The sequence below is a fragment of the Podarcis erhardii genome (assembly GCF_964252035.2).
Source record: "Podarcis erhardii genome assembly, chromosome: 7".
NCBI classification, from domain to species: Eukaryota; Metazoa; Chordata; class Lepidosauria; order Squamata; family Lacertidae; genus Podarcis; species Podarcis erhardii.
In genome coordinates this window covers 20247629-20275628 of record NC_138511.1, presented here as the reverse complement: position 1 = coordinate 20275628, position 28000 = coordinate 20247629, and the positions used below count along the sequence as shown (strand labels likewise).

Genomic DNA, 28000 nt, shown 5'->3' with positions numbered 1-28000 from the left:
ATCCCTTCTTTCTGTCTTTTGGGCCAGACTTGTAAAGAGCCCCTTGTCTTGGCAGTGGCAGGTAGGCGGGTGTGAGTAAAAACCCATTCTATATGGATTATTAGGAAAGGGGCTGAAAATAAAGAGAGCTGGTATAGTCATGCCTTTATGTATAAATCTACAGTAAAGCCACATTAGGGTGCACTTCCAGCCACCTCCTCTCAAAAAGGTTACCTTGGATCTGGAAAAGGTGGGTGAGGGGGCAAGAAAAATGATCTGGGGAGTGGGGTGCTGCTGCAGCAACTCCTGTGTGAGGAAAAGGGGTAAAATATTTGGGCCTTTGTTGTTTAGGTGGTTAAAGATTACTAAGAGTGGGGAAAGGAGAAAAATTTATAAAATGATGTGTGCTGCAGAGAAAACAGAATTGTCTTCCCCTCACCCAACAGAATTGTTTGGCGGGAGATCTGGGGGTGGAAAACATATAACATAATGAAATTTCTGGATTGTAAGGAGGGGCGTTAGTGGTGGAGCATCTGCTTTGCATGCAAAAAGGTCCCCAGTTCAATCATCTGCAAGTCAGATTGGAACACGCCCTGCCTGCAATCCTAGACAGCTGCTGCCAGACAGTGTGGGCATTACTGAGAGCCAGATGGGCCATTTTTAAAAGCAGACAGGACTGGCAAACACATGGAATGGATGGAGCAACACGGAAGATTTCAATCCTCCCAACAGCAACTTCAAAAAGAGAAGGGATGGGAAGGAGACAAAGCAAGCAGCTCAATAGGGAACATCCTATTTAAACAGTGGGGAAACTAACGTCAGATCCGTGGGAAAAGTTTTGTTTTGTTTACCACCAACAAGGGCAGAGGGTCCACAGATGGCTTCCACTCTTGCAGGAAACACCCAGAGGAAGTCCCTGCAGACCTCTCCCATGATCTTCACCTTATCCCAACCAACATCACCCTGCTGGTTTTGCTTCCTAGCACACTCTGTGGGTGGTATCTTCCCCATGATAAGGGCGATTTCCTCTCTAGCCTTATCACATTCCTGCAATCTGGCATTGTTCTGGTGGAGATGAGAGCACATTCACACACAGGCCCCAAAGCCCTCTGGGTTAAAGGTGGTGGACAACTCACAAAGAACATCAGACAAGGTCTGCTGGATCAGGCCAAAGATCCATCTAGTTTCCCAGAGTAGCTGACCAGATATTCCCACAAGAGGCCCACAAAGAGACTGTGAATACAGCATTTATTATTAATGTATATTATCATCATCATCATCATCATCCATATTTATTAATCGCTTTCCTAACAAAAGTGGCCCAAAGCAACTTACAAAAAACAGTGTCAGTCTGAGCAAATATTTGTACATGAGACTTTCCAGGTCCGTTCTCTTAATCTCAATATAACTTATATTCAGGTAGATATTTGAAGTCTGTGACCTAAAAAAATAATAATGTTCTGGCTGCAATTTCCAATTCTACCGCTCTAAAAAAAAACCAGTTAAATTCATCAGCAATTATTTTATATATTCTTGAATAATCAGAAATGTTAGAAAGTACTCGGTTTTTGTCTCTAACAGTTCAAGACACCTCACAAAATAAGATAGGCAGTATTTACCTGTTCCCAGTATTTGCCATTACACAGCTAGTATACCTGAGGATACGCTACCTCTTAAAACTTGGTGTAGTTCCATTTTGCTGTCATGACTAATAGCCCTTGATCAACCTCTCCATTAATTTGCCTAATCCCCTGTGAAAGGCATCTCTGTTAAGTCTTGAGATCATCACCAGGGGCGCATGCCAGTGGTGGGTGGGGCAAGAGGCAGAGGTGGGTGGAGCAGCAGACATGATTCTTACCTTGGTATATACCAGGTTACATACCAGCCGCACAAAAGACAGAAATTTACACACACACACACACACACACATCCATTCAGGCAAACACATTCCAGGATGCAATCCAGCCAGGAAAAAGGACTTGAGAAGGATATGAAAAAGAAACAGTGGTGGCTTTAGTATTGAGCAATGCACCCCAAAAGTCAGACAGGGCATCCTTCTGTCTCGGCAGACAATGGAGGAGTGCGCCTTTTGGGGGTGAAGTCAAACCGTTGGAAGGTTGCAGCGCCTGTGGTGGCTGTACAGACCAATACAGGAGAGACATGTTTTGTTGCCACTAGTGCAGATAGAGGTATCAGATGCTAGGAAGCTGACTTGTTCAGAGTCAGGCTACTGGCCCACAGAGTCCTGTACTATCTACAGTGGTACCTCAGGTTACATACGCTTCAGGTTACAGACTCCACTAACCCAGAAATAGTGCTTCAGGTTAAGAACTTTGCTTCAGGATGAGAACAGTAATCGTGCTCCGGCAGCGCGGCAGCAGCAGGAGGCCCCATTAGCTAAAGTGGTGCTTCAGGTTAAGAACAGTTTCAGGTTGAGAACGGACCTCCGGAACAAATTAAGTACTTAACCCGAGGTACCACTGTACTATGACTCGCAGCAGCACTCTAGAGTGTCAGGCAGAGAGAGAGAGCGGCCTTTCCTGTCATCTGCTACCCTTCCATTTAGAGTTCGTATAACCCCTGTTTCTGGGCCCAGTTCAAGGTGCCCACTCATGTTAGTGTTTAATGCCCTAAACAGGCCAGGCCCCAAACACCTGAGAGAACACCTGCTGTTTTAAATTGCTTTTAACATTGCACTTAATTTGCTCTAACCTGCCCTGGAACCTTAGAGTGATGGGCAGGTAATTAATAATAATAATAGTAATTATAAAATGGAGATGGCAGGGATTGAACCTGGGGCCTTCTGAATGCGAAGCAGCTGCTCCACCACTGAACTGTGACTCTCTCCTCATTTACCAATCACTTTAAAAAAATAAAAACAATAGGGAGGGAGAGAAGTGTCTTACTTCATTATGTATTTAAAAGCATTTTTACAAACATTGATTTATATATATAGTAATGCTTAGAAAGTTCTAAGCTTTCCAGGGGAATATCCACAACCATATGTTTAAAGCACATGGGCTTCCCTAAAGAATCCTGGGAAATGTAGTTTACACACACATACAGAGAGAGAGTTACAAATAAACTACTGTTCCCAAGATTCTTTGGGAGGGAGCCATGTGCTTTATTATGTGAGTGTGACCTCCTTCTTAGGCAAAGATTCGGCACCTACCAATTTAATGGTTCAGGAGCACTGAAGTAAAACATGCAAGGGGGTCGTAGCTCGGTAGCAGTGGCAGAGCATCTGCTCTGCACACAGGAAATACCAAAGTTCAGCAGCCTGTTTCCCAGCACAGTCAACCAGAGGCCCCTGGGAATCTCCGAGCAGAGTGCTAAGTTGACAGCCTTATTGTCTGCCATTCAGCAGCTGGCATTCAGAGGTATACTGCCTCTGAATCTGGAGTCTCCATCTGGCAATCATGACCAGCAGCCATGGACAGCTTTATCTTCCATGAATTTGCCCAATGGCCTTTTAAAGTCATGACAGCTCCACACCATCCTTTGCAGCAGGAAATCCTATGAATATAAAATACACATTGTCTTCCTCTTTCTCTCTCCCACTATAGTTGTTTAACCAGATACAGTAGTGTTGTGGGACTTTATGAACACCAAGGGCCACATTCCCTTTCGAGCAAGATTCCAAGGGCCGCAAGCCAAGGGTAGGCAGGACCAGAGACAAAGGCTGGTTGAGCAGCCAATGCAAATTACTCTCAGGTAAGCAGAGTTGAGATTGCTACCTTCCTCATGTACATTAATGCCACTGCATATAACTTCACTGAAGACAGCCCTTTTTTTATTTCATTGTTAAAGCCTCTGGTTTCACAAGCAAAACAGATGAATTGCCTCTTAAGACAATAACTGTGTTGCAGTGGAGATATGATTTCAAACTCTCAAATGTGACAAATTGACAATGCAATAAGACCAGATTTGGTGGAGGCGAGCAGAGTTTTGGATTATTCTTAATAGGATTTTAAAAGTTTCATCCTTTTCGCTTCCTGTACAGAACAATGTTGCTCTGTGCTGGGTGCGACTCAGCCCAGGTGTAAATGGGAAAATGATTGGCCTCTCTTTCAACAAAGAGATTAAAACTTTTTTTAAAAAAAATAATTGAACAAGCCTGCTTTTCCTCTCCAAGCAATTTAGGAGCAGCGAAGACATAGCAGAGGGCCGGGGATGCTCAAGCTTTGATTTATTTGCTTATAAGGGATTTGTTTTACAATGGGGATCTCCACTGATTGTAAAGTCACAAAACTGTAACATTCCTGCCCAGCCAGAAAAATTAAACACTGTCAATTATACAAAGGAGGCAGATGTTAATTTGCAGAAACAAATTCTATTCAAAACATGTGCCAATCAGCTGCGGGGCCTGGCTCCAGGATTTGAAGAGCCCACAAGCAAGATTGGGATGTTTGCTAAAACATTCGGTCGTTTTGATTTTGCACTGTTCACAGAGCAGAGATTTTGGCCCCCACCCCAAACACACATACACAGATTTGGGTTAAGATTCACCTCTTTTAAGGCTGAGTGGCTCCATCATTCTCCTTAGCTACTCTTCCCACCTCCCTGTCATGTTCCCCCACCACCACCCTGGCTACTGTGACTTCCTCCTTCTTGAATTAATCCCATGAATGATTTCACCCAACCAGAGATCACACAGATAACTGCTTTGATAATAAACCTGGGTGCAGAACCTCCGATTCACAGGCCTATTTAAACCCAAGCACAGGTCCCAATTTAGGCAGCCTCCCAATGAGAGCCCTAGAGAACCGGGATGGAGTGAAGACGAAGTGGCTTCCTTCCATGCATGGTAAGCCATCTTTGAGGTGAGCAGGGACCACCTTTGCAGTGAGTCCTGCAAGACCTGTTCCCTGCTTGGCTGGCCTAGGTCCACCTGGGCCCTGGAGGACCTGATACCTAGGAGGCCTAAGGACTATCAGGATGGGGTACTGTTTCCGAGTTTTTGTTGGGAGTCAAGAATTTAAATTGGCAGACTGCTATTGGTACAATTTTCCAGTGGCTTTGCTGATAGATCTTGTTGCTGAGATTGCACGAGAACAGAAAAGGAGCCTGCTGGATCAGGCGCATTAATTTTGTTTTATTTTAGTCTATACCTGTTGAGACATTTTAATCCAATGTTTATGATGTCAATTGTCTGATGTTGTAAGCTGCCTTGAGCATGATTTAACTATGGAGCATAATAGCACGAGAAAAACCAGTGGCCCATCTATTCCAGCAGGATGTGCAGGAAGATTGGACACAGAAGAGAGACCTGTGCGCCACCAAAAGAGAGTAAAAGTAACCGCTAAACCTGTCTGTAAGCAGAGGAAGAAGCAAGAGAAAAATGAAATGGAGCAACATGCATGTTTCTAAAGGAAAAGAGGGTGAGGGGAAGAATGGGAGGTCCTTAACTTCTTTCCTTGGTGCCTGATTGTATCCGAGCTCTACACACACACACACACACACACACACACACAAAACTGCCTTCCACCCCCAAGCACAAGAGGCCACCCATTTCTTGAGAAACAGAAAGACTCCTGTTACTATCTAACTCAGAAGAGTTACATAGCTGGCATTCCAGCCTGGCAGACTTTCTACCTCAGTTAATCCACCTGACCCAGCGCATGCCAGAACAGGTTAAAGAAAGGAGCTCCCGCTGGGAGAAAGAGGGAGAGATTTCAAGGGCCCTTTAGGAAAGGAAGGGAGAGATAGAGAATGAACTAAGTCTCAGCTACTTGTATTTATGAAGTCTAAAAAAGAAAGGATGCAAGATGGATCAAATCTGGTCTGTCAAGATGCTTGGCCTCTTGTAGAAGAGAAAATTTGTTTGTTTCATGTTCCACCTTTCCTCCAAGGAGCTCTAGATTGGTATACATCTGAACAACAACTCCCAAGGTCAGGGATGATGGGAGATGTAGTCCTGCAGCATACGAAGGGCCAAACGTTTCCCAAAGCTGCTCTAGGCCTAGCTCCCACTGGTGGTATGGTAATTTGTGTTTAGGTCACACCCTTTCAGGGAACAGACTCATTGTTCTTTAGTATTTCCAATGTTCAGGTTGTGAGCGCCATTCCTTATGTAGCCTAGGCTGTGTACAACCATCATATATTGAAAGCACATTGCCCCCACCCACCCAAGGATTTTATAAACTGTAGTTTGTTAAGGGTGCTGGGAACTACTATAACTCGGGGGGGGGGGTAAAACTACAGTTCTAAATATTCTTTGGGGAAAGTCACGTGCTTAAAACAGACTTTAACTCCTGCCTTTAAATGTTGTTGATGTCCTAAAAACAAAACTAAGCGGTTTTCATTGCTTCTGAATATTTTAAGTATTATTTCTGTAATTTTTTAAATTGTAAACAGTCTGTGTTGATGTTTGCCACTCTGAAGAAAGGGTGGGATACCAAATTTAATAAGCAAACAAACAGATCTGTTATCCTTCCCTGATTTGTAAATGTCTGGTGCATACACAACTTACGATGTTTCAGTAAGCTTGGGGAAAACTCTAACATTTCCAGTACAAGAATCTATTTAAAGGGAGGGGAAAAAACCAAGTGGAGAGGAGAAAGAACCCCCCCCCCCCAAAAAAGCAGCCCAAAATAGAGTGGGTATGCTCACTGGCCATGGGATGAGTTGGGGAGCAGAAAACCAGGGCTTGAGGGGGAATAGAACCCTGAACCGCAACACTCCACACACTGCAATATTTGCATTTGTTTGTACAATATAAATTACACACACTGATAAAGCACTATGTTGAAAGCTCTCTCCCTGACACACTCATTTTCTCTGTGCAGGGAGTGTTAGTGTAGTGCAGCCTCCCACAACGTAGCTCCTTCCAGATATATTCTGGACTACAACTCCCATCATCCTGGACCACTGGCCACGCAGGCTGGGACAAAGAGAGTTGGGGGTTCAACAGTATTTGGATAGCGGCACCTCTCCACTTTGACCTTTGACACATGAAATACATATGCATGCGCATTTTTGGACACACACTGTTCTTGGGGGGGGGGGGAATTAAAGCACTGTATTTTCAAATTCCTTAAATTGAAGATTTAGTGCATGGGCAGGGGACTGTACGCTTCAGACCCAAACACAGCCCCCACCCCACCCCATCCACACTACCCATTTAAAGCAGGACCATGCCACTTTAAAAAGCCAGAATCCTGGGAACTGTACTTTGCTAAGATGGCGGTAGTTGCTTACAATCCCTCCACCCAGGGAACTTTGGGAACCGTGGCTCTGTGAAGGGAATAAGGTGTCTCCTAACAAGTCTCAGGACCCCTTATATATTATATGGAAACAGTTGGTCCTGGCGAGTATTAACCGCTTTCAATTTAACCTGAGGACTGCCATTTGTTTAGTTTAATTTTAATTTATTTGGGATGCATTTTAATCAATTGATTGCTTCTTTTTATGTATATTGTGTTATTAATATGATGTTAGCCGCTCTGAGCCCAGCTCCGGCAGGGGAGGGCGGGATACAAATAAAAAATTATTATTATTATTATTAGAAAATAATAGTTTCCCAGGATTCTTTGGGGAAAACCATGACTGTTTTAAAGTGATTTAAATATGCTTTAGATGTACAGGGCAGTTGGGGCCTTTAGGGCACAGGACTGCTAAGAAATCAAATAAAGCAATTGATAAATAATAATTGCAATGTAGAAGTCTGCTGTGAAAGCATTCAGTCTGAAGCACAACCACCCAGGCGTGTCCTCAGCTGAAACCTCCCCACCCTGCAAATCAGCCTTGATATGCCTGGAATCAGCCTAGAGTTGCATCCACTTCTCCAAGAAAAGGGATCTAGGATCTTGGCAGCCCCTCTCGTCTCTGAAGCTGCTTGGAAAATCCCGCAATCTCTAACAATAATAGGAGCTCTAATGCATAACTCCTGCAGGTTATGCAGGAAACCCCCAAGCATTACAATGGCCCCTTCCTCACAAAAAGAAAAGCATACTACCTTGTGGTAGTATTATTCCTGCTCACCTATCACAATTACAGTTTACCTTCCTAAAGGGGTGGTAACTACAGTTGCCAAATTTATTTGCCTGCCCTAAGGGGCTTGGCTAAAGACCTGAAAAGAGAAGAAAAGGCTCAGGAGTAAACCCTACACAAGTCTGGAGCAGAGTCCCTAAGACAGATAGCACCTTGAATGTCTACTTCTGGCAACTCCTGCAGCCAAGCTAGGGCCAAACGTTTTGCTCAGCTTTGCTTTCAGCTACACCAGGGAAGCCGAACGGGGGATCTTTTTGTCTGGGCAGCCCAGGACCTACATACACACTGCCTAGATTTCTGCCCTGAGGCAGCCAACTGCAGTGCTGTTAATGCGGCAGTTGGTATTCACCCCCGGAGGCGCACTCCATTGTCTCTCGAGGCAGACAAATGCCAACAATACAGTTACAGATAGGTAGCCGTGTTGGTCTGCCATAGTCAAAACAAAACAAATTCCTTCCAGTAGCACCTTAAAGACCAACTAAGTCAGTTCTTGGTATGAGCTTTCGTGTGCATGCACACTTCTTCAGATACTGAAGAAGTGTGCATGCACACGAAAGCTCATACCAAGAACTGACTTAGTTGGTCTTTAAGGTGCTACTGGAAGGAATTTGTTTTGCCAACAATACAGTTACATATACAGGCAATGAATTATTGTGAATTTTTACTGAAATCTGTCACTGCTACAGTTCCCCAGATTCTTTGTGGGGCTCAGGGGTCAAATGTGGCCCTCCAGGCTTTTCTCTCAGGGCCCTGAAACTCTCCAAAGGCCACAACCCCTGCCCTGCTCACTGGCCTTCCTTTGCACTCCCTCCTGGAGTGTTTCTTTCTGCTGGAATGTGTCCTTCAACTCCCACAAAGCCTCTCGCTTGCCTGGATGGAGGATACAGGATGGGAAGGGGGAGGGGAGAATCTAGAAACCAGCCTACAGTAAACATCATGTTCATTGCTCCACTCGCTTTTGCCTCTGGGCCCGCCAACCCCAGCATATGGCCCCCAGGAGGTTGTTCCGAAGGGAATATGGCCCTCAGGCCACTGAGAGCCAGTGTGGTGTAGTGGTTAAGAGAGGTAGTCTCGTATTCTGGGGAACCGGGTTCGCGTCTCCGCTCCTCCACATGCAGCTGCTGGGTGACCTTGGGCCAGTCACACTTCTCTGAAGTCTCTCAGCCCCACTCACCTCACAGAGTGTTTGTTGTGGGGGAGGAAGGGAAAGGAGAACGTTAGCCGCTTTGAGACTCCTTAAAGGGAGTGAAAGGCGGGATATCAAATCCAAACTCTTCTTCTTCTTCAGGCTGAAAAAGTCCCCCCGCTATGCTTCAGAGGCAGAATACAGTGGTACCTCGGGTTACATACGCTTCAGGTTACAGACTCCGCTAACCCAGAAATAGTACCTTGGGTTAAGAACTTTGCTTCAGGATGAGAACAGAAATCGTGCTCTGGCGGAACGGCAGCAGCGGGAGGCCCCATTAGCTAAAGTGGTGCTTCAGGTTAAGTACTGTTTCAGGTTAAGAACGGACCTCTAGAACGAATTAAGTACTTAACCCAAGGTACTACAATTGCTGGAACCTGCAGGAGGGGAAAGTGCGGTAGTGTTTTGTGTCATCCTTGCAGGCTTCCCGTTGAGGCATCTGGTTGGCCAAGGTGAGAACAGGAAGCTGGACTAGATCTGGTCTTTTGACCAGATCCTCCCTGCAGGACTCTTCTGATGTTACGTTAAGCCAACCCAAAATTTCCTGGCGCAGCCTCGTGCACACTCTGTAAAGTTTCCCCTCCTCCAGACATTTGGCAGGTATGTGCCAGTCCATGCCACCCGTGCCAATTGAGCTGTGCCTTTGCTCCAATGGTGGCTTGGGCAGGAACACCCAGCAACATCCATATTCTCTCTTCCCACCTCACCCTCCTTTGCAGAGATCAGGCCCTCAGGCTCTGAGCACCGTCTTTTCCCGAAACATGCATTCCCCAGCTATGAGCGGAATGCTATATTGCCTCTGGACACAGGTCTGGGCATCACCTCTTCATACATAAAGAGATCAGGAGATATTTAAATATAAGAAGCCAGACACACTATGGGAGAGGGAAGGTGTGGGGAGAGAAATAGGGTGGGGAAGGGCTTGGAGAGAGGCAGGGATAATTTCAAAACAAAAAGGGACATCTATGCCAAGAACCATTAATCAGACTCAGGGACATAGGAATATGAGTTAGGCCAGTGGTTCCCAATTAGCTCATTACTAAGGACCCTCTATTTTTCAAAAGCCAAGCCACCAACCCCCTACTTTTGAAAATTTAGATAACTCTATGGTAGTTACCTGTGCGAAGCAATTTTTGAACAAAATGTGGGGTAGCCTCTAGTAAGCAAAGGATTTTAGGCACAATGAAAAACAGGGCATAAAATTTGTGATATTACCACAAATTTCCAGTCCCAGGACAGTAGGAAAAACTTGTATCCACTGCTCCACTACAACTGAATAAATAAATAAAAAGCAATGTGTCCCTAACTTGCAAGTGTTCTATATGCAGGAGGCTTTTTTATATGAGAGAGTATTCAAACATGCTATTCCTTACTTGCAATCAGAGGTGGTACATTTTAGCAAGCTTTACAGCATATGGTTCTGCTAACTGATGGATCTTGCCACTTCAAGACATAGGTGAAGGCTTGGTCAAGGCTTGATAACGTATTGGTGAAGACTGAGTAGAAAGCAGCTGGAATTCTGTAATGTTGGTAACACCAGCAATATACAGCTGAGTAGACATGGGAAGGCCTGGAAAAAAACAGTTTTTTTTCCTTTTCTTCCCCCCAAAGCCGTTTTTTCCCCAGAAAAATTGAAAAAAATAGTTTTATATAGTTTGAATATTCCACACACTATTTCCCCCCCAATTTTTCCTGGGGAAAAAAAAGCTTTGGGAAAAAAACTGGAAAAACCTGTTCCCTCCCCCTACCCCCAATTTTTCCATTCCACCCCCCCCAGGCCTTCCAGCACCCACATTTTGGAGCTCCTTGCCAACTGACACCAGGCAGATGCTCTAACTGTACTCTTTCCGGCAACTGCTCAAAACGTTTCATTACGGCCAGCCCATCTGAACACGTAGAAGCTGCATGTGATTTACTTCTTTTTAACCACTGCTGGCTTTAATAATCTTTTGAATATTCTTAAATACCTGCTTTTAGCTGTGTTTTATCAATCATTTTAATATTCTGTTGTATATTTTTGTAAACTGTTTAGAAAGCTCTTACCATCATGTGGTTTATAATATATAATAACAAGTTCAATTAAAACAACAACACACAAGCAGAGTTTGAGCCTTAGTGCAACATACTATTCAGTAACTGGATGTTAGTTACCTCTGGGCCTGGCATGCAAAAAATTGCCTTATGCTTTGCCCCGGCTGTCCTCAAGTAGAGATAGAAAGGCCTGGGGGGAAACCAGAAAAATGATTTTTTTTCCCAAAGCCGTTTTTTAGAAGTCCATGAGAAAAATGACAAAGAGGAAGAGCAAGAAGAAATGGAAAATGGTAGCAGTAGTTCAGAAAATGAGATAGAATAAACTGCATGTATATGTTGTGTCTTGTTTTGATTTAAAAAAACCAACACTACTCAAAGAGTAGACCTTATATGGAGCTTACATATTGAGGTGGACCTTAACTTTATTTGCTGTTGGTGCTAAGGGGAAAATCTGATTATTTTTTATGTTGCTAGTTTCTTCCTTTTTTTGTTGCTTTTGAGGGAAATGGGGTGGTTACCTGTTTTATTGCAAGCATAATACTTTTATCTACACTGTGTTTCATGCAATTTGTAAAACTACTCCACACTGGACTTTTTTTCCATTTTTCCAAAATTTCCACTTCCCCCTGGGAAAAAAAACGTTTTTTTCTCATGGCTTCAGAATTTCCACAAATTTTACTTCTCTACTGCTGAGTTAAGCTACCATCCCACTCTGCCCTCATACTGGCAGAGGGAGAAACAAGCTGCCCTCGCCTCAGACAAGCTGTTTTACTGAGCCCCTGCCTTGCCACAGGCTTTCATGAGCCAGCAGCGGGGTGGGGGCTCTGTGAAACAGCTCCACTGAGGGGCGTACAGTTGCCGCTCCCCTCAGCTGAGCAGTTAACGGAGCTCCCAGCCCACTGCTGGCTCATTCAGCTGGGGGGCGAGACGCCTTTTCCACCCCCACCCCCCCAGCTGTGGTTTGCAGAGAGGTATGCCACTACCACTTCACTACCTGCCAAAACGTAACTAGGGAGAGAACTATTTGTACTTCATGAAATAACAGCCAAGAGATCGAGGATCTTGGAGAATCAGCTCCGTAGTGCTGAGGTTAACGGTGCCTGCTGACTTAACCCTGAGAGATAGTGAACAGCTTTGCAACATGGGCACTGAACTCAGCGCTAACCATGGTTCTTGAGCTGAAGATGCGGTTTGCAAACCTGGGCTTTATTTACATTTAGCAATACCCGTGCGCCCAGCTGAACGCTAACCATGGCTAATTAGTCAAGGTTTTGCAATCCTGGATTTAACCATGGTGAGAACAGCAGGTAGTGCAATATAGATCTGGCCCAAAAATTAACTGCTAAAATATTAATAAATAGAGGGAGCATCAGAGGAGGCAGAGAAGAGAGGGGTAGATCTGATGAGGTCACAGGACTTTCCCCAGCTCCTATATAAGTAGCTTCCTGCTGGATCAGGCCAGTGGCCCACCTAGTCGAGAAGAATATAGTCATTGTGGATAGTAGGCACTGATCCCCCATGAATAGCATCTACCATGTTAGAAGAAATTGAGGGTTGGTTCAAACTAAGTTCTATTTACAATGCAACAGGAGAGATGTACTGAAATAAACAGATCTAATCATGTCCATAGCAGTGGCTCTAACCCTGAGGGCCAGAGCAGTGGGCAGGGGGGAACCCCCCCCCCCACCTCAGGAGGAAAAAAAACCTCTACCTTCATTAGCTGATGCAGCTCCTTTTGAGTCCCTGTCTGCTGCACAGGTTCTGTGTTTTAAAACAAAACAAAACAAAAGCCAAACTGGTTCCAGCAGATGAAGGGCTGAAATTAAATCAAATGATCTCACTAGAAGCAAAGCGCCAGAGCGCCTTCCCACCCACCCACAAGAACTGCCCGCTGTTTCCTCCGCAGTGTTTATGATCTTGCCAAGATACAGTCTGCAGAGCTTTATTAATCGCTTTGGATGTTTCTTGGGTCATTTTCTCCCAACTTCCCCGCTTTGAAGATGTAGGGCACTAGGCGCTCCAGTTAAACTATATGCTAATCGTGTTGCCTGTAATGAGATCCCGCTCAGCCGCTTTAAAAAAAAAGGGAAAGAAATTCAGCACCAGCAAAAACAAAAGGAGACAGAAAGAGAGGAGAGAACATGAGAAATAGATTAAGGAACCTGTTTGCCGTTTGCTTGGGAGGAGGAAAAATGGCTGGGGGGCTAATTTAAAACTCAGCTTAAAACTCCTTTGCCCCCTTCGGCTCTCTCTGAAAAATAAATCATTAGCATTTCTACCATTAGGGAGTTCTCCCCACACACAGACACGCTTGATCATGTGGTTTTTCCTCTATTACTATAAGCAGCAGAAACTTTATTTTGAAAACAGAAGAGAATGGGACATAGGAAACTGTTTTACACAGAATACAAGCTCAGTGTTGTCTACTCTGACTGGCAGCAGCTCTCCAGGGTTGCAGTCAGGGATGTTTGTGCAGAGCACACTCATAAGAACGGTCATGGCATAGCGGTGAAGTATGTGCTTTCTTTGAAAAAGGCCCCAGGGTTCAATCCCCAGCATCTCCAAACAGAGCTGGGAAATCGCTCATGCTTGAAACCACGGAGGGCTGCTGCCAGTCAGTGCAGCCCATGCTGAGCTAGATGGACCGGTGACACTGGCTCACGTTAGACAGTTTCCTGTGTAATTCTTTAAAATACAGGGGAAAACCAAGGCCAAGGGCAATCAACAGAAACCTCCATACACACTCCATCTGTATGAAACTACCATGCAGGAGCAAACAGACAACCCTACAATAATCCTGCAAAATCTAAGAGCAGCATGCACTTGCTCACGGCCATCTTATGTTTTCAGACTGAACACAGATCCCAAGTCAGCTGTTTACAGCTCCAGTTGACTTGCACAACTCCATCCACACCAGAGATTGGCCCCTTGATGCTCCCTTTAATAGCTTCCAACCAGACGCCCCCGTTTAGGTTTGCTCAGAGCACCCGTGTTTGCCAGCAAAACACACTATTGATTCGTTTGCATCTTCTCTTTAAGCCCCTTCCCCGCCACACTGCCAGAGCTGCTGCCAGCCGCTGCCTGCCAGTGTACTGAACTAGGGAACCTTGGTAAGAGTTAATACTTATCATCCCTTTGGAGCTGCTCTGCGTTCTTTGTGCTTTTTGTCCCTCCAGCCTGTGAACCTTTGTGGTTTACATTTCTGACTCTCTTGTTTCTTTTCTTTTTGTTATGCTTGCAACTTTTGTTGCTGCCTGCTTGTTAATAAATTAATTTAAAAACGAAAAACAAATACCTAACTAGATAGACCAGGGGTCTGCAACCTTTAAGACAAAAAGAGCCACTTGGACCCATTTCCGAAGGGAAAAAAACTGGGAGCCTCAAAACTCGTCATTATAAAAATAACTTTTTTGTCACTTTTTTATTATTTCTTTGTTTGACCCTCAGAATTACTCCTCCTCATAGAAATAAATGTTAAATTAACAAGTTACCTTTTTGTGTGTGTGTGTTCTTCACTCCCCTTCAAAACAGTGACCAGCGTACATGCCCCCTTTCAATGCAGTGACCAGCGTACATGCCCCTTACAATGTAGCAGGCGGGAAGGTGACGTCGGGACGGTGCATGACTAACGCACGCACCGCCCCCATGCGATGTCACAGCCAGTACAGCGCCTGCCACAGTGGGGAGTGTCAGGGCGCACAATGCGCCTCCTCCTCTCGCTAGTATCTGCCCCGGAGCCGTGGCAAAGGTGTAAAAGAGCCACATGCGGCTCCGGAGCCGCGGGTTGCTGACCCCTGAGATAGACAAATGGTTCCAACTCAGTATGAACAGTGTTGGGTGAAAGGTGGGGAGACCAATCAGCCAGGGCCAATGGTTGGCGAAGCAAACTCACATTAGTTATGTCTCCATCCTCTTATCTGCAGACTTCTTCAAGGGGCAAAACTGAGACTACGGAGGACGACACTGACGGCCAGGACCACACCCTGGACAGGTTGCAAGTAAGAAAGCAGGCAGGTGGGTTTCTGGCTGAGGTCAAACTGAGATAGGTGAGACAGTGCCCCACTGCCCCAGGCCCTGCCAAGTTGTAAGGGCACCTTTCTATAGGATACCCATGTGAGCTACCAGCAGCTAACCAGGGCATCCTTGATCTTTTAAGATAGTTGAGTTCTCTCCACTAGCTTGGACCGGTTCCTAACGCAGGGTGCCAAACGGTTGCAATGGACATCCACAAAGAAAGGAAAATGTCAAGCAGCTCAAAAATCCCTCAAGGCTGGCGGGAAAGAACAAGGCTCAGTCAACCCCCCCCCCCAACTCTGCTTCTTTATGTCTCTGCACCCCCATCCCCACCCTGCGACAGACATTCACAAACACAGACACAATAAAATCAGCTGCAAATCAAAATAGGCAAAGGCACAGCCAGTCCTCTGGATCACTTTAGGCTAATTAACATCCTCTGCCAAAAATAAAAAGGGGGGGGGGAGTCCAGGCAGACTAATATTAGATGGGAATGAATTTACCGCAGGCATATTTAGAGCCACAATGCCATAGCAGAACAGAGGGGAGGAGGAGGAGGAGGAAGAAAAGAAGGCGGAGAGTGAGAAATGAAGGAAGCTAGAAGGGTTTAAGGCAGGGTGGTCCAACACAAGTGGCCCCCACCTTCCCAAAGCCAGGTAAGCGTGCTGGGCTTTGGGAAGGAGTTGTGAGGGCTCTGACAGGGTCCTTCTTCTCAAAGCCTAGTTAGTGCTTTCCCAGCTTTGGGAAGGAGGGCTTTAAAAAGGTAAAGGTAAAGGGACCCCTGACCATTAAGTCCAGACCTTGCCAGAGCCCCATGCCTCCTTGCCAAAGCCCAGCATCTCACTTAGCCATCTTTAGGAAGGCTCGTTCCTGCCCGCCATGCAACAAGGCAGTGTGCGGCCCTCGAGTTCCATGTCGAAGTACTCTTGCGGCCCTCTTGGTATGAAAAGTTGGGCCATCCTGGTTTAAAGTAAACCAGGCATCCCCAGATCTGACTCAAATCTCCTCCCCCACCCCACCCTAAAACCCTTATTCAGCATTTAGGTGTGACCTGGGGAGAGTCCTGAAGGCCAAACAGAGGGACCTGGAGGGTTGTATTTGGACCTGAGGTTCCAAAACCCACACCTATAGAGAACCTAGTTCTTACCGAGCTGATAAACCTGTCTCTCAGTCCTATTCTCCAATTTTGGGTCCCCGAATGATGTTGGACTACAAGGCCCTTTGTCCACAGTGACTAAGAGACAGGTGATTATAGCCAACGGGTCTCCAACCCTTGGTGAATTATGGACTTCCCCTGCATGCGAAGACTGGCTTGAGCAGATAAGACCAATAGTGGGTCCAATGGTCAAGAAGGCAGTTTCTGCCTGTGCTGTACTGGGGGGCAGCTGGGGCTCGTCAACCTGGGAAGGAAAGGGTCAACGGGGAAAAGGAAAACTCATCCTAAGCCTCAGCTGCCTTGTGGGATATCTTCAGAAGAAAAGGCTAAGGAGGGAACCCTACACAAATCCAGAGTGGTGTCCCTAAGATGGTTGGATGGCACCTTGAATGCCTCCTTCAAGGAACTCCTGCAGCCAAGCTGGTGCCAAATATATTGCTCTGTCTTCCTTTGGACTGCCAGGGTGGAGGGTGGGTCTTGTCGTCTGGGCAGCCCAGGGCCTCCATACATACTGCCCAGGGTTGCACCCCAGGGACAGGTCATTTTGGTGCTGCTAACACAGTGGTTTGACTTCACCCCAGGAAGCACACTTCATTGTGTCTTGAGACAGACAGATGCCAAAAACCCAGCGGTGTCGACTACCTATTGAAACTCTACAGAGCATCTTGGTCTCAGGGTACAATCTGAGAGCAAGTGAGGCCACCACCTTGCCGAAGGTAGCGTTCTTACTGGTGGCCTGGAGGAGACAGTGCCCAAGAGGGTCTTAACAATCAAAATGGCAGCCTTGTCTGTAGCAACAACTTGCCCAGGGTTCTGAAACTGTCAAGGTTGAGCCTTCCATAACTTAACCCAAATGCTAATCTAAATCCTAATGAGAAACTTTAATATGCTTGAACCATAGTCATTTGCATCACATTGTGACATTAAGAATGTATCTCACTTTCCCTCAGAGATAATAAGGCACTACCAGAAAATGCCATTTCAACTGACCTTTCCAAAGAATACACCTTGATTAGCAGGTGTCTATATTTTTCTGTCTAGGTGTGTGTATGTTTTAATCCCCTTCATTCCACTGGGTGTTCCTCCCCCCCCCCCAACCCCCAAAGGCTGGGATTCATCATCATCTCCATTTACAAGGAGGGAAAAAAGAAAGAAAGCCAAGCCTACAATTATCGCCCCATCAGCTTGATGAATATCACTGTGGAAAAAAAATCTTATGCAAAACTTGTGTTATGTAGACTGGAAAATAGCGATGAGGTCCCTGTTGAGCTCATGTTCAAACTTTGCTATATTTTAAAGTCAACAGGGGGTAAAACTGAGTTTCGGAGAAGGGGGAAAGGGAGAAAAGGGAAGATTTATAGAAGAGGGGGAGGGAAGAAAGACTACCTTCCACATGCTCTTTCAGGTTTTTTTTCTTTGGGGGGGGGGAATATTAACTGACTTTGTAGTTTGGCGTCAAAAGAGCCCACTCAGGGAATTAACCAAATTGGGCATAAATAATTGAAGTGTCTCGAATCGTATTTCCCTGCTAATCAAAGAGAGTGGCTCACTGTATAGCTGAAGAGGCAAATATATAGAAAAATTAAAAAGAGAGGCAATTTTGATGAGGGAGGAGAGGAAGTGTGATGTGCCAGCTGAAAAGAGATCAAAATGGATTCTCCGAGACCCTTTTGCTTGGAGAAGGGTCCTCCCCTCAAATTTGTTCCTTGGTGTCCCTGGGAGTCATGTTCAAGGAATGTGGGTTTTTAAACACAGATGCATAAGGAACATATAACAAAGGTAAACACGCCAAAGTCGAACTCACACTTCAGGGCAAGGCTGTGAGGGAAAATGGCAAGCCCAGGCAAGCTCTGTGGAGGTGCCTGGTTTCCCCAGGGACTTCAGGACAGCGGTGCGAAGTAAAGAGGACACAGGCTGAAGTTGGAAGAGGAAGACAATCTTCGGCCGAATGTCTTGGTATTTAGCAAAATTTATATGCCGCTCAATTGCAATAAAACCTCCGAGCAGTTTGCAATAAAAAATAAAAAAAATGCAAGCACTGAAATGATCAATAAAAGGTATTTTAAAACACTCAAAAGATAATGGAAATCAGTAGGAAGCTAAAAAAGAGATTAAAACACATGCCAGCGTTGTACACATTGCTATAGGCTTGCCTAAACAAAATGTGGTGTCAGTAGGTAGAGAGTTCCAAAGTGTAGGTTCTACCACATTAACATCGGTTTCTTACAAGTCCTGAATTTGTATTATGTGACACTTGTAACAATGTCAGTTCTGCAGATCATAGCGGTCAAGTGGGGTAAGGCGATCTGGGAAGTAAGCAGGAATAATAATTAAACGAAAACTCAAAAGATTCCAGGTTAAACATATCAAAATAGAATTTACCAGAGAAGTGTAGTTTAGGGCTCGAATGAGACCGGGGTTTCTCTCTTTTACTCCACATGCTAAAATTTGCACTGGAAAGTTGGAGGTTGGTGTTCCCCTTGGTTTTCGGATATGGTCACCTTGCGTGCATTTGCGTCGGAGGGTCCCAGACTTTACCCCTCTAGCATCTCAGATGGTGGGAGGTGCTGTGGCTGTTGAGAGTTGCAGTCAAAAACATCTGGAGGGCACTAGGTTGGGGAAGACTGCATTAAGCTCAAAGTCCTCGTATAGCCCCCGCCCCCCACAAAAAAGAGAGTTGTGATTCTGAAAAGGAGGGCCGGATGTTGCCAAGATCTTCAATAGTGACCCCAAGGCACCGGCCAAGCCAATTGTTAACATTACATGTTTCTTCTCAAAACAGAAGTAGCTCATGGGCCACAAGCCAAATAGCCTGACAAAATTGCATCAGGCTACCAGAGCAAGAACGGGTGGGAGTGGGGGCTCGGGGGGTGGGAGGGGTGGGAGAAGAAGAGACGGAAACAGAGGAGTTTAAAAAATAAAAAAAGACATCTGGGTCATTAACCAGAGAAGTTGTCTTTACTGATCCCACACAGGGGAAGGAGAAGAAAATTCCATGTGCCATGGGTAGGAGGCAACAGCAAGAAGCAGACAAATTTCCTCCTACGCAAGATTAAAACGCAACCCCACTCCACATCCAGCTGTGGTTCACATCGTGCTGCCACAGTCTTTGGTCATAGTGGCCAATGGGCCCATTAATAAGGCAGGCTGTGGAACAAAGTGGTGAAGTCTTAGGTGGACGACAGCAAACAGATGGCTCAGTAGATAGAGCATGAGATTCTTAATCTCAGGGTTGTGGGTTTGCCATGTTGGGCAAAAGATTCCTGCACTAGATGGCCCTCGTGGTCCCTTCCAACTCTACAATTCTTTGATTCTATTCTATGACACCACTTTGCAGACTGTAGGGGTGTCAGATTCATGCAGTCACGTGAAATAACATAAACCAATCCCTGCAGGTAAAACCAAGTAGATCAGAGAGAGAAGGTACTAGCCCCACCCATTCAGTGCTATATACTGATTCCTGCTTTGTTTTGGTATTGGTCTCACAGAGAGGTGGAGAACTTTCAGCCTGAGGGCTGTATCTCCTCCTCAGCAACCTTTCAGGGGCTGCAGACTTGTGGTGGGTGTGGCCAAAGGCCCAAGTAGGTGGGGAGAATAAATGCAAATTTTACCTTTGTACACTAGGCTATTTTCTACATACTGTATTTTTTTGCTCTATAAGACTCACTTTTTCCCTACTAAAAAGTAAGGGGAAATATGTGTGCGTCTTATGGAGCGAATGCAAGCTGCGCAGCTATCTCAGAAGTCAGAACAGCAAGAGGGATTGATGCTTTCACTGCATAGCGATCCCTCTTGCTGTTCTGGCATCTGAGATTCAGATTTTTTTTTTCTTGTTTTCCTCCTCCAAAAACTAGGTGCGTCTTGTGGTCTGGTGCGTCTTATAAAGCTAAAAATACGGTACATGATCAGAGATCAAGGGCATAGTCCTGATAGGCAAAACCACTCAAGGAAGGTGTAAGGCAGGGTCGGTGATGGGTGTGGTGAGGAGAGCATTCCAAGGGCCAGATAGAGAGGTCTGGAGGGCCATACAGTGGTGCCTCGCAAGACGAAAAGAATCCGTTCCACGAGTCTCTTCGTCTAGCGGTTTTTTCGTCTTGCGAAGCAACCCTATTAGCGGCTTAGCGCTATTAGCGGCTTAGCGGCAAAGTGGCAATTATCGGCTTAGGAAAAGGGGGGGGAGCGAAAAAAATTGCAAGACTCGCAAGACGTTTTTGTCTTGCGAAGCAAGTCCATAGGGAAATTCGTCTTGCGAAGCGCCTCAAAAACGGAAAACCCTTTCGTCTAGCGGGTTTTCCGTCTTGCGAGGCATTCGTCTTGCAGGGCACCACTGTAGATGGTTATTTCAGTTGCAGAGAATACACCTGCCTATTATTCTGAAAGAAAACAAACACACAACTTTCCGAATTGAAAAATAAATCTTTCTAGTTTAATTTAGACAGATGCTAATTGTGGGAGGTTTTTTTGAGGAGGGCCAATATTCTAATATACCGGTATATCATGCAGCAGGCAGGCATCCAGTAGCCCCCTGAAGCCTCCACAGCTAAGCCCCCTCCCCACCCCAGAAACCTCCACCCATAATAATCTGAGCAGCAGGAGTTCCTCATAGCTAAGCTACCATTTTTCACAGCTGTTTAAGGAACTTTCTCAGCCTCTTTCGAAGATGCAGTGGAAGCCCGTCCACGCCAAAAAGAACAACAGAACCCCACATTTTAAGGAAACAAGGCCTCCAAAAGGATCGGTTGGGGGGGGGAAGGAACACCACCACAAAAAAGGCCAAGGAAGGATTAAGAGAGAGAAAAGCAGGAGGCTTTCCACGGAGAGAGATGCCGCGCTCAGGGGCAGGAGCATGGGAAAGAACGGGACCCCGGATTCACCAACCGCTGGCCTCCATGCCAGCGATTTCCTTGCTCAGAGCCACCCTCCAGGAGACTCTTACAAGCTCTTTTAAGGACTCTGAAAAGGGAATTTTGCACGGGCCGCTTTACAAGAACAAAGCCTCTCAGTATTAAGAGGGAGCCTGTGCAAGGGGAGAGAAGGAAGAAAAGGAGGATGGAAAGTAATAAAGAACAGGCAGGAAGAGAGCAAATAAATAAAAGTGGAAACATACACACAAACTCATCATGCAGACAAGTTGCAAGGCAGGCCTCTCCAACCTGGTGCCCTCCTGATGTTTTCAACTACAATTCCCATCAGCCACAACCAGTGCAACTGGGGAAGGCTGTTCTAAAAGCTCAAGGTGTTCTTGTCAGTCCATAGAGCCCTTAACAGCTTGTGCCCACTCAAGCACTTTAATCTGCGCAGCTGGTTTGCAGGTGCCGCATAATACCTGTAGGAAATTTTAAGTCTGGCAGCACCCACACTTTGGAACTCGTTGCCTATTGACATCAGGCAGGCGCCTTCACTGAACTCTTTTCAGCCTTGCTGAAAACATTTTCATTTAGGCAAGTTTATCCACACACAGAGAGAATGCTGAAATGTATTTTAATCTGGCTTTTAGTTTATCATCGGTTGAATGTTTTAAATAAGTTGTTTATAAAAATATATTTTATGGATAACTTCATTGCTTTATTCTTTTTGTAAAGCACTTAAGAGGTTTGCTTCTTGTTGTTTTTTACAATCGAGTGTCCTATAAATTCTGTGAAATAAATAAAGTAAATTTTAAAAAGAGCCAGCATGATAGGATGGATAGGGTGCCAAGACCCCAACTGGCCATGGTGCTCTATGTTAGTTATGAACTCTCAACCTGGCCAACCTCGCAGGGTTGTTGGGAGCACAAAATGGCCCCATGTTTTATCCTCCTTGAAGGCTGGGTATGATGAAGTAATCAAGAACACAGACGTTCTTGGGTCAAAGGTTCTTCTCCTCGCAAAAATGGCCAGCATGGAAGGCAGGCGTTATTTTATTTTATTTTTATCAGATCGCTATTTTGCCAAAAGACGAACACAAGCATTTTAGTCATATTCAGAACCCAGCAAAAATAATATGCTCCAAGGGCTAAAATCTAGAAGGCTTAGGAAAATTAAAAGATCTTCACTTGGCTCTATCAGGACTTTAATGTAGGCAAATATTGCTGGGGAGAGCATTCCATATTTGGGGTGCCGCCTCCAAAAATGCCTTCTTCCTTATGTAACCACATACGTCTTGTCTTTTAGGTAGGGAAAACTGAAAGATGGTCTCCTATGAAAATATGAAGGTCCAGGCAAGTATACAGGCAAAGCTCGGCTCAAGACATCAAGACACGAAACAGAAGAGCAGCAATCAGAACAGGGGCCGTGTTTCCCCCCAATATATGAACCACACATGACCAGAACACCAAAACTTACCAATCCCATTTGCAGGGTTCATTCCATCAGTGATGCTAAAAGACCAGCTCCAACAGGAACTGTTTCTATGCCAGTTGGTCATTATAACAACTGTTTCTGAATCTGGGCTTTTCCCCTCTTCCCTCCACATCTCGTCTCCCTCTTGGGTCGTGTTTTTTAGATTGTAAGCCAGTGGGCATTCTTGCTTCAATTTATTTTATGTACACCACTCTGGGAAGGGTAAAGAAATTGTTACGTACCTACGAATGCTGCAGATAGCATTTAGAAGAGGCACTCGCCCATCCTCGTGCACAGAAAAGAATGAATGCCTCTTCTCAGCACAGGCATGCATCGTCTAAAGACAAATAGAGGCTCTTTGCTCCATAACTGTACTTTTATTGATATGCAAGATTTATGCAGATTTAATCAAGTCGCTGATTAAAATTCGCAAAAATCAAACAAGTAATATTTCTTTGATCAGGTTAAGTGCCCTATACAGAGTCCTTCTTCAGGTGTTCAAGATGTTCAAATAAGACGATGTTACATGTAGAGACAGATGTTAACCCAGTAACATTGAGCGATCTGTAAAAATAAAACCAAGGTTTCAGCAGGACCTACCACAGACTGGTATTCTGTATGCCCTCGTTTAAATTATTCCCACCACTTCCTCCTCCTCTCCCCTACAAGTACTGATATCTGGAAGCTTGTTTCTGATCATGAGGCAGGGCAGGAATCGTGATTGACCTGGGGTATAATCAGAGTTGGAAGGGACCCCTGCAGGCAATCTAGTCTGACCTCTAGATAAATCCAGAGGCAGTGTTTCCCCAGCACACTGCTGTCCAGCCTCAGCTTAAAGACCCCCTAGGAGAGTCACCCTCCTACTCATCCTTCTAGGAAACTGCTTTCATTCATCAAGAAATGTCTCCTAGTTTTCAGCTGAAATGTAATGTCTAGGTCCACAGTTTAAAGTTGGCTCGTTTCAGACAAACCATAGTTAAAGATTAACCACAGTCTGTCAGGTTCTGATAGCACAACAAGCCACAGTTAACCAACAACAGAAGTGAAAGCTTCCGAATTTTTCTTCAATGACACGTTGGAAAGGGAGAGGGGAGCATACAAGCTTGAGGCCAGGATGGGATTGAGCACATCATGCTAAACCATGGTTCACTGTGATGCAGAAGAGATTAGGAAGGAAGATCAGAACTGATTTAGAAAATTGGATTGCACCGTCTTGTACAGATAGATTCTAGAGGTGCAATGTTTGGAAATTATGTGGGCATATCCACTGATAGATTCTTTTGGCCTGAAGTTGTTTTCAGTGTCAAATTTGTACTGGCAAAACTACTGATTTCTACAGATGTCCATGGGCTTCTAAATTATATTCCTGCAGCGTGGGGATTAACGGCAGGACAACAGAAGTGGATTTTGAAAGCTTTGCACTTGGAGCCTGGAAGCAGGAACACCCACCATCTATTATGCAACGATGTGAGGACCTCACTGCCCTGGCTACACTTGAACACAATTCTTAGAAATGTCAGCTTCATGTAAATTCCTATCTGGATAACTTGTAAAGATTTATACGATTAAATTAAGATGCATGTATTGATGATGATTATATTTCTACAGCGTGTTCTCCAGGGCGCTAGAGCCATCCCATCAGCATGAAAGGGGAGCCCTATAGCCACTGAGAAGTAGTCTTCTCACCCTTTCTGCTGAATGGAGCCAATCTTGAACAATCACAGAAAGGAGTATGGCTGTAGCCATCATGAAGAGACCCCACATTTCTGAATCTGCCACTCACATTGCTGTATCCCACGGGTGTGACAGAACATGAGGCACCACCAGCTTGATAGGTGCCTGACCCCAAGCGACACAAAGCTCTGCGGCTTGGTTCAAGGTCCACATGACTAAGAGAGCAACAATTGCAGCTGAGTCAAATCCCCAGGAATGAACCAAGATTGCCCAGTATATAGGAATGTCGACATTTTGCCATCACAGGGCAGTCTGTCTCTCCCCCCCCCCCGCCTCTTTCTTATCTCCGTTTCCTTCCACAGAAACCTCAACTTGAGAGTCAGCCACACTTGGGCCGTACACAAAAAATACTCAACTTTCTTTGCAGCCAACAATCGGAAGAAAATAAAGAGACACTCATCCTGATGGGAAATCGGAGAGGGATTAGTCAGGTCGGGTGAGGGGGAAGGACCTTTCAAATGAGTGAAGGAAAAGAAGAGGGAAGCCGATACAGAACATTAGAAATCTCAGCTCTGAACCAAAGAGTCACCAGTTCAAGAATCAAATGTATATGCCAAAGTTTCCCAGACTTCTAATACCTTAGAAGCATAATGAAAGCCCTTGAAAAATCAGATTTGGCCCCTAAGCCTTTTGGGTGCCTGGCCTGGCTTTTTCTCTTCCCTCCTCCTCCTCTTGTGTCATATCTCTTGGATTGTAAACCTGAAGACAGGGGCTGTCTTACATTTAATTGTATAGCTTTTTTTTTTAACCACTGCAGTTTATTATTGTTGTAGAAATTTATTTACTTTTAAATTAAAAAGGTACAAATTGTATGTAAGCTACCCTGGGAAATTTTCTCAGCTGAAGAGAGGGATAAAAATGTTCTAGTAATACTAATAATAATGGCACGAAGCTCATTTCAGCCCCAAGTCTTTAGGAGGCTTCCCCCCTTCTTTCTTGTTTGTTTCAGAGGCCCCAGAAAGAGAGGAGTAGAGGCAAAGACTGACTGGAATGTTTATTTGCTGGCTCAACCAGGATTCCAGCAGCCTTCTGTCTTATTTGCTCACCTGCTCCTTGGGCTGAATTTGTGGGCTCTGCACGAGAAGTGGATTTCTTTGCAAAAAGAAAAAAAGAAAAAAAGAAACTCACACAGAAAAATCAATACAGCCTTTGGGCAGAAGCATGAAGTCAGGTACATTTCAGAAATGCAAGCCCACATGTTCCTAAGCGACATTGGATTAATCATGGATCATACTGGGGGCCACCTCCTACCAGTAAGAACATCATAAAAGCATAAGAAGAGTCTACTGGATCAGGCCAAGGGCCCATCAAGTCCAGCATCCCATTCTCACAGATGCCTGTGGGAAACGCGCAAGCAGGACTTGAACACAAGAGCCCTCCCTCCTCCTGTAGTTTCCAACAATGGGTTTTCATAAGCAGAAGCACCTCCAGTTGTGGAGGCAAAGTATAGCTAGTAGCCATCAATAGCCCTCTCCTCTAAGAATGTGTCTGATCCTCTTAAGCCATCTAAGGTTAGTGGCCATCCCTGCCTCCTGTTCCATGCCATGCATAATTCTATATACTTCTATCATATCTCCTCTTACTCGCATTTTTTCCAACCTAAAAAGTCCCCAGAATTGCAACCTTCCTTAATAGGAGAGTTGCTCTAGCCCCTTGATCCTTTCAGTTCCTCTTCCAACTCTGCAATATCCTTTTTGAGCTGAGGCGACCAGAACAGTACACGGTATTCCAAATGCGGCCGGCACCATAGGTTAGTATAACACAGCATTAGGATATCAGCAATATTATTTTCATCATCAGATGAAACATCGGGGCAGTCAACTAGAGGGGAGCAAAAGTGTGCTTCCTTCTACAACGAGGCTCCCAAATTAAATTGGAAGACAAGGTTCATCTAGTCCAGCAACCTGTTTCCAACAGAGGCTGACCAGAGGCTGAAAGAAAGAAAAAGTATACAAAGGAAATATCAACAGCTTCTTTTAAACCCTGTCCTCCAAAGCAAGTGCTAGCGAGAGGTAAACTGCCTCTGAACATGGAGGCTTCATCTAAAGCCTATGCTCCAATTTGGAACATATTTGGTTTCACCTTGTGCCCTGCTTCCCAAGTCAAGATTCCAGCTAATGCCCAGCGAGATGCAAAACCATTTACAGATGCCGCTTTCAGAACTGCTTCCCATTCCATCAAAAGATTTAGGGTCCAGAAAGCAAAATCCAGCCGAGCCAAACGTTTCACCATTCATAACACCACAGCCTCATGGGACACAGTAATCGGGTCATATAACACAGCAGCACAAAATGTGGTACCATGTGCAGAATATTCAGCTGCCTGCCTGTGTTGGTTTTTTAAAGAGCACCCATCAAGTTCCTAGTCCTTTGTGGTTGTGAAATCGCACTTTAAAGAATGTGAGAGACCTCTGGTGAGATCCCAGAAGTTGGAGAGTTGGCTGAATGCGACTTCTAGTGGTTGGGAGGGATCTTCAATGTCCAGCACAGCACTCCTCCACCCACCCCAGACTAAAGGAAACAGAAAAAAACAATACAAAGCAGCAAAAGTGGTGCAGAAATAACAAGTTATTTGCTCAAGGTATGCAAGACTGCAGAGGGCATTTGCGCAAACAGACCAAAACCTTTCAGCATACACAAAATCTAGCCGTGCAGGACAGGCAGGTTGAAATCTGCACACTTTAGGCAAAGTCTGAACAGCAAAAACAACAATAGACCTACCTTCCACACAGTGCTCCACCTCTTCCAAATTGCGCAATGTAATCCGCATGAGGCTTGAGTTGAGCATCAGTTCGTTCTTGTGAGCAGGCCACATATAGTGCGGGGCAGGGTTGACGAAGAAAATCCGGGTGTCCCCTGTAGACACCTGGTTGTCGCAGATCAAGGGGTCCCCAAATCCCCCAATCATGACTTTGTTTCCACCTTCCAGGAGGATCTCGTGAGTCACAACCTCTTTGCCCTTCAGATACCGCCAGACCCTCACCTGGAGAATGAAGAAGAAAGCAGGACATTTATTATTACAAAAGCCCACCAATGCCTGCTAGATGTGGTGGTTGAGATGGGGGGAGAACCTCGGGCATGGTGCAGGGCGCGGCTCCAGGCTTCTCTGTCAGGACCTCGGGACTCTTCCCCCACCTCACGTCCCATCCCTGGGGCTTTGCACCCTCCTCAGGTGTTTTTGCCTGGCTGAAATGTGCCCTTGAACTGCCTTTTGCTTGCCTGGACAAAGGGACAGTGTGTGGTGGTTTGTGTGTGAGGAAAAACTGGGCTATTGTGCAATGATGAAATTTGCATTAATTGACCTGCACAATTTTGGCCCTGCCCACTGCTGGTATGTGGCCCCCAGAATGTTGTCTACAAGGAAATGTAGCCTCTGGGCTGAAATAGGTTCAGAATCAGGGCTATGGGAGACCTCACATTCAGAACCAGTGTGCCACCAAACATCAGGAATAGGAGGAGGAGAATCCAAGTGGCCACTCGGGGGGGGGGGGGATGCCTTTCTAGTGAAGCAAAGGCTACCTAAACGTAAGTGAATGCTTGCTCCTATTTATCCATCCCCAACAGTTGAGACTTAAAAGATGGAAAGCTC

General features: G+C 45.4%; 1 protein-coding gene across 1 annotated transcript in view; it reads right to left on the bottom strand.

Moving 5' to 3' along the window:
- Positions 1-28000, bottom strand: part of AGRN (agrin) — a 239401-nt gene that overhangs the window by 198481 nt on the left and 12920 nt on the right. The window contains 1 exon segment of the mRNA XM_081870652.1: positions 27133-27394. Within this exon segment, the coding sequence (XP_081726778.1) occupies positions 27133-27394 (262 nt within the window).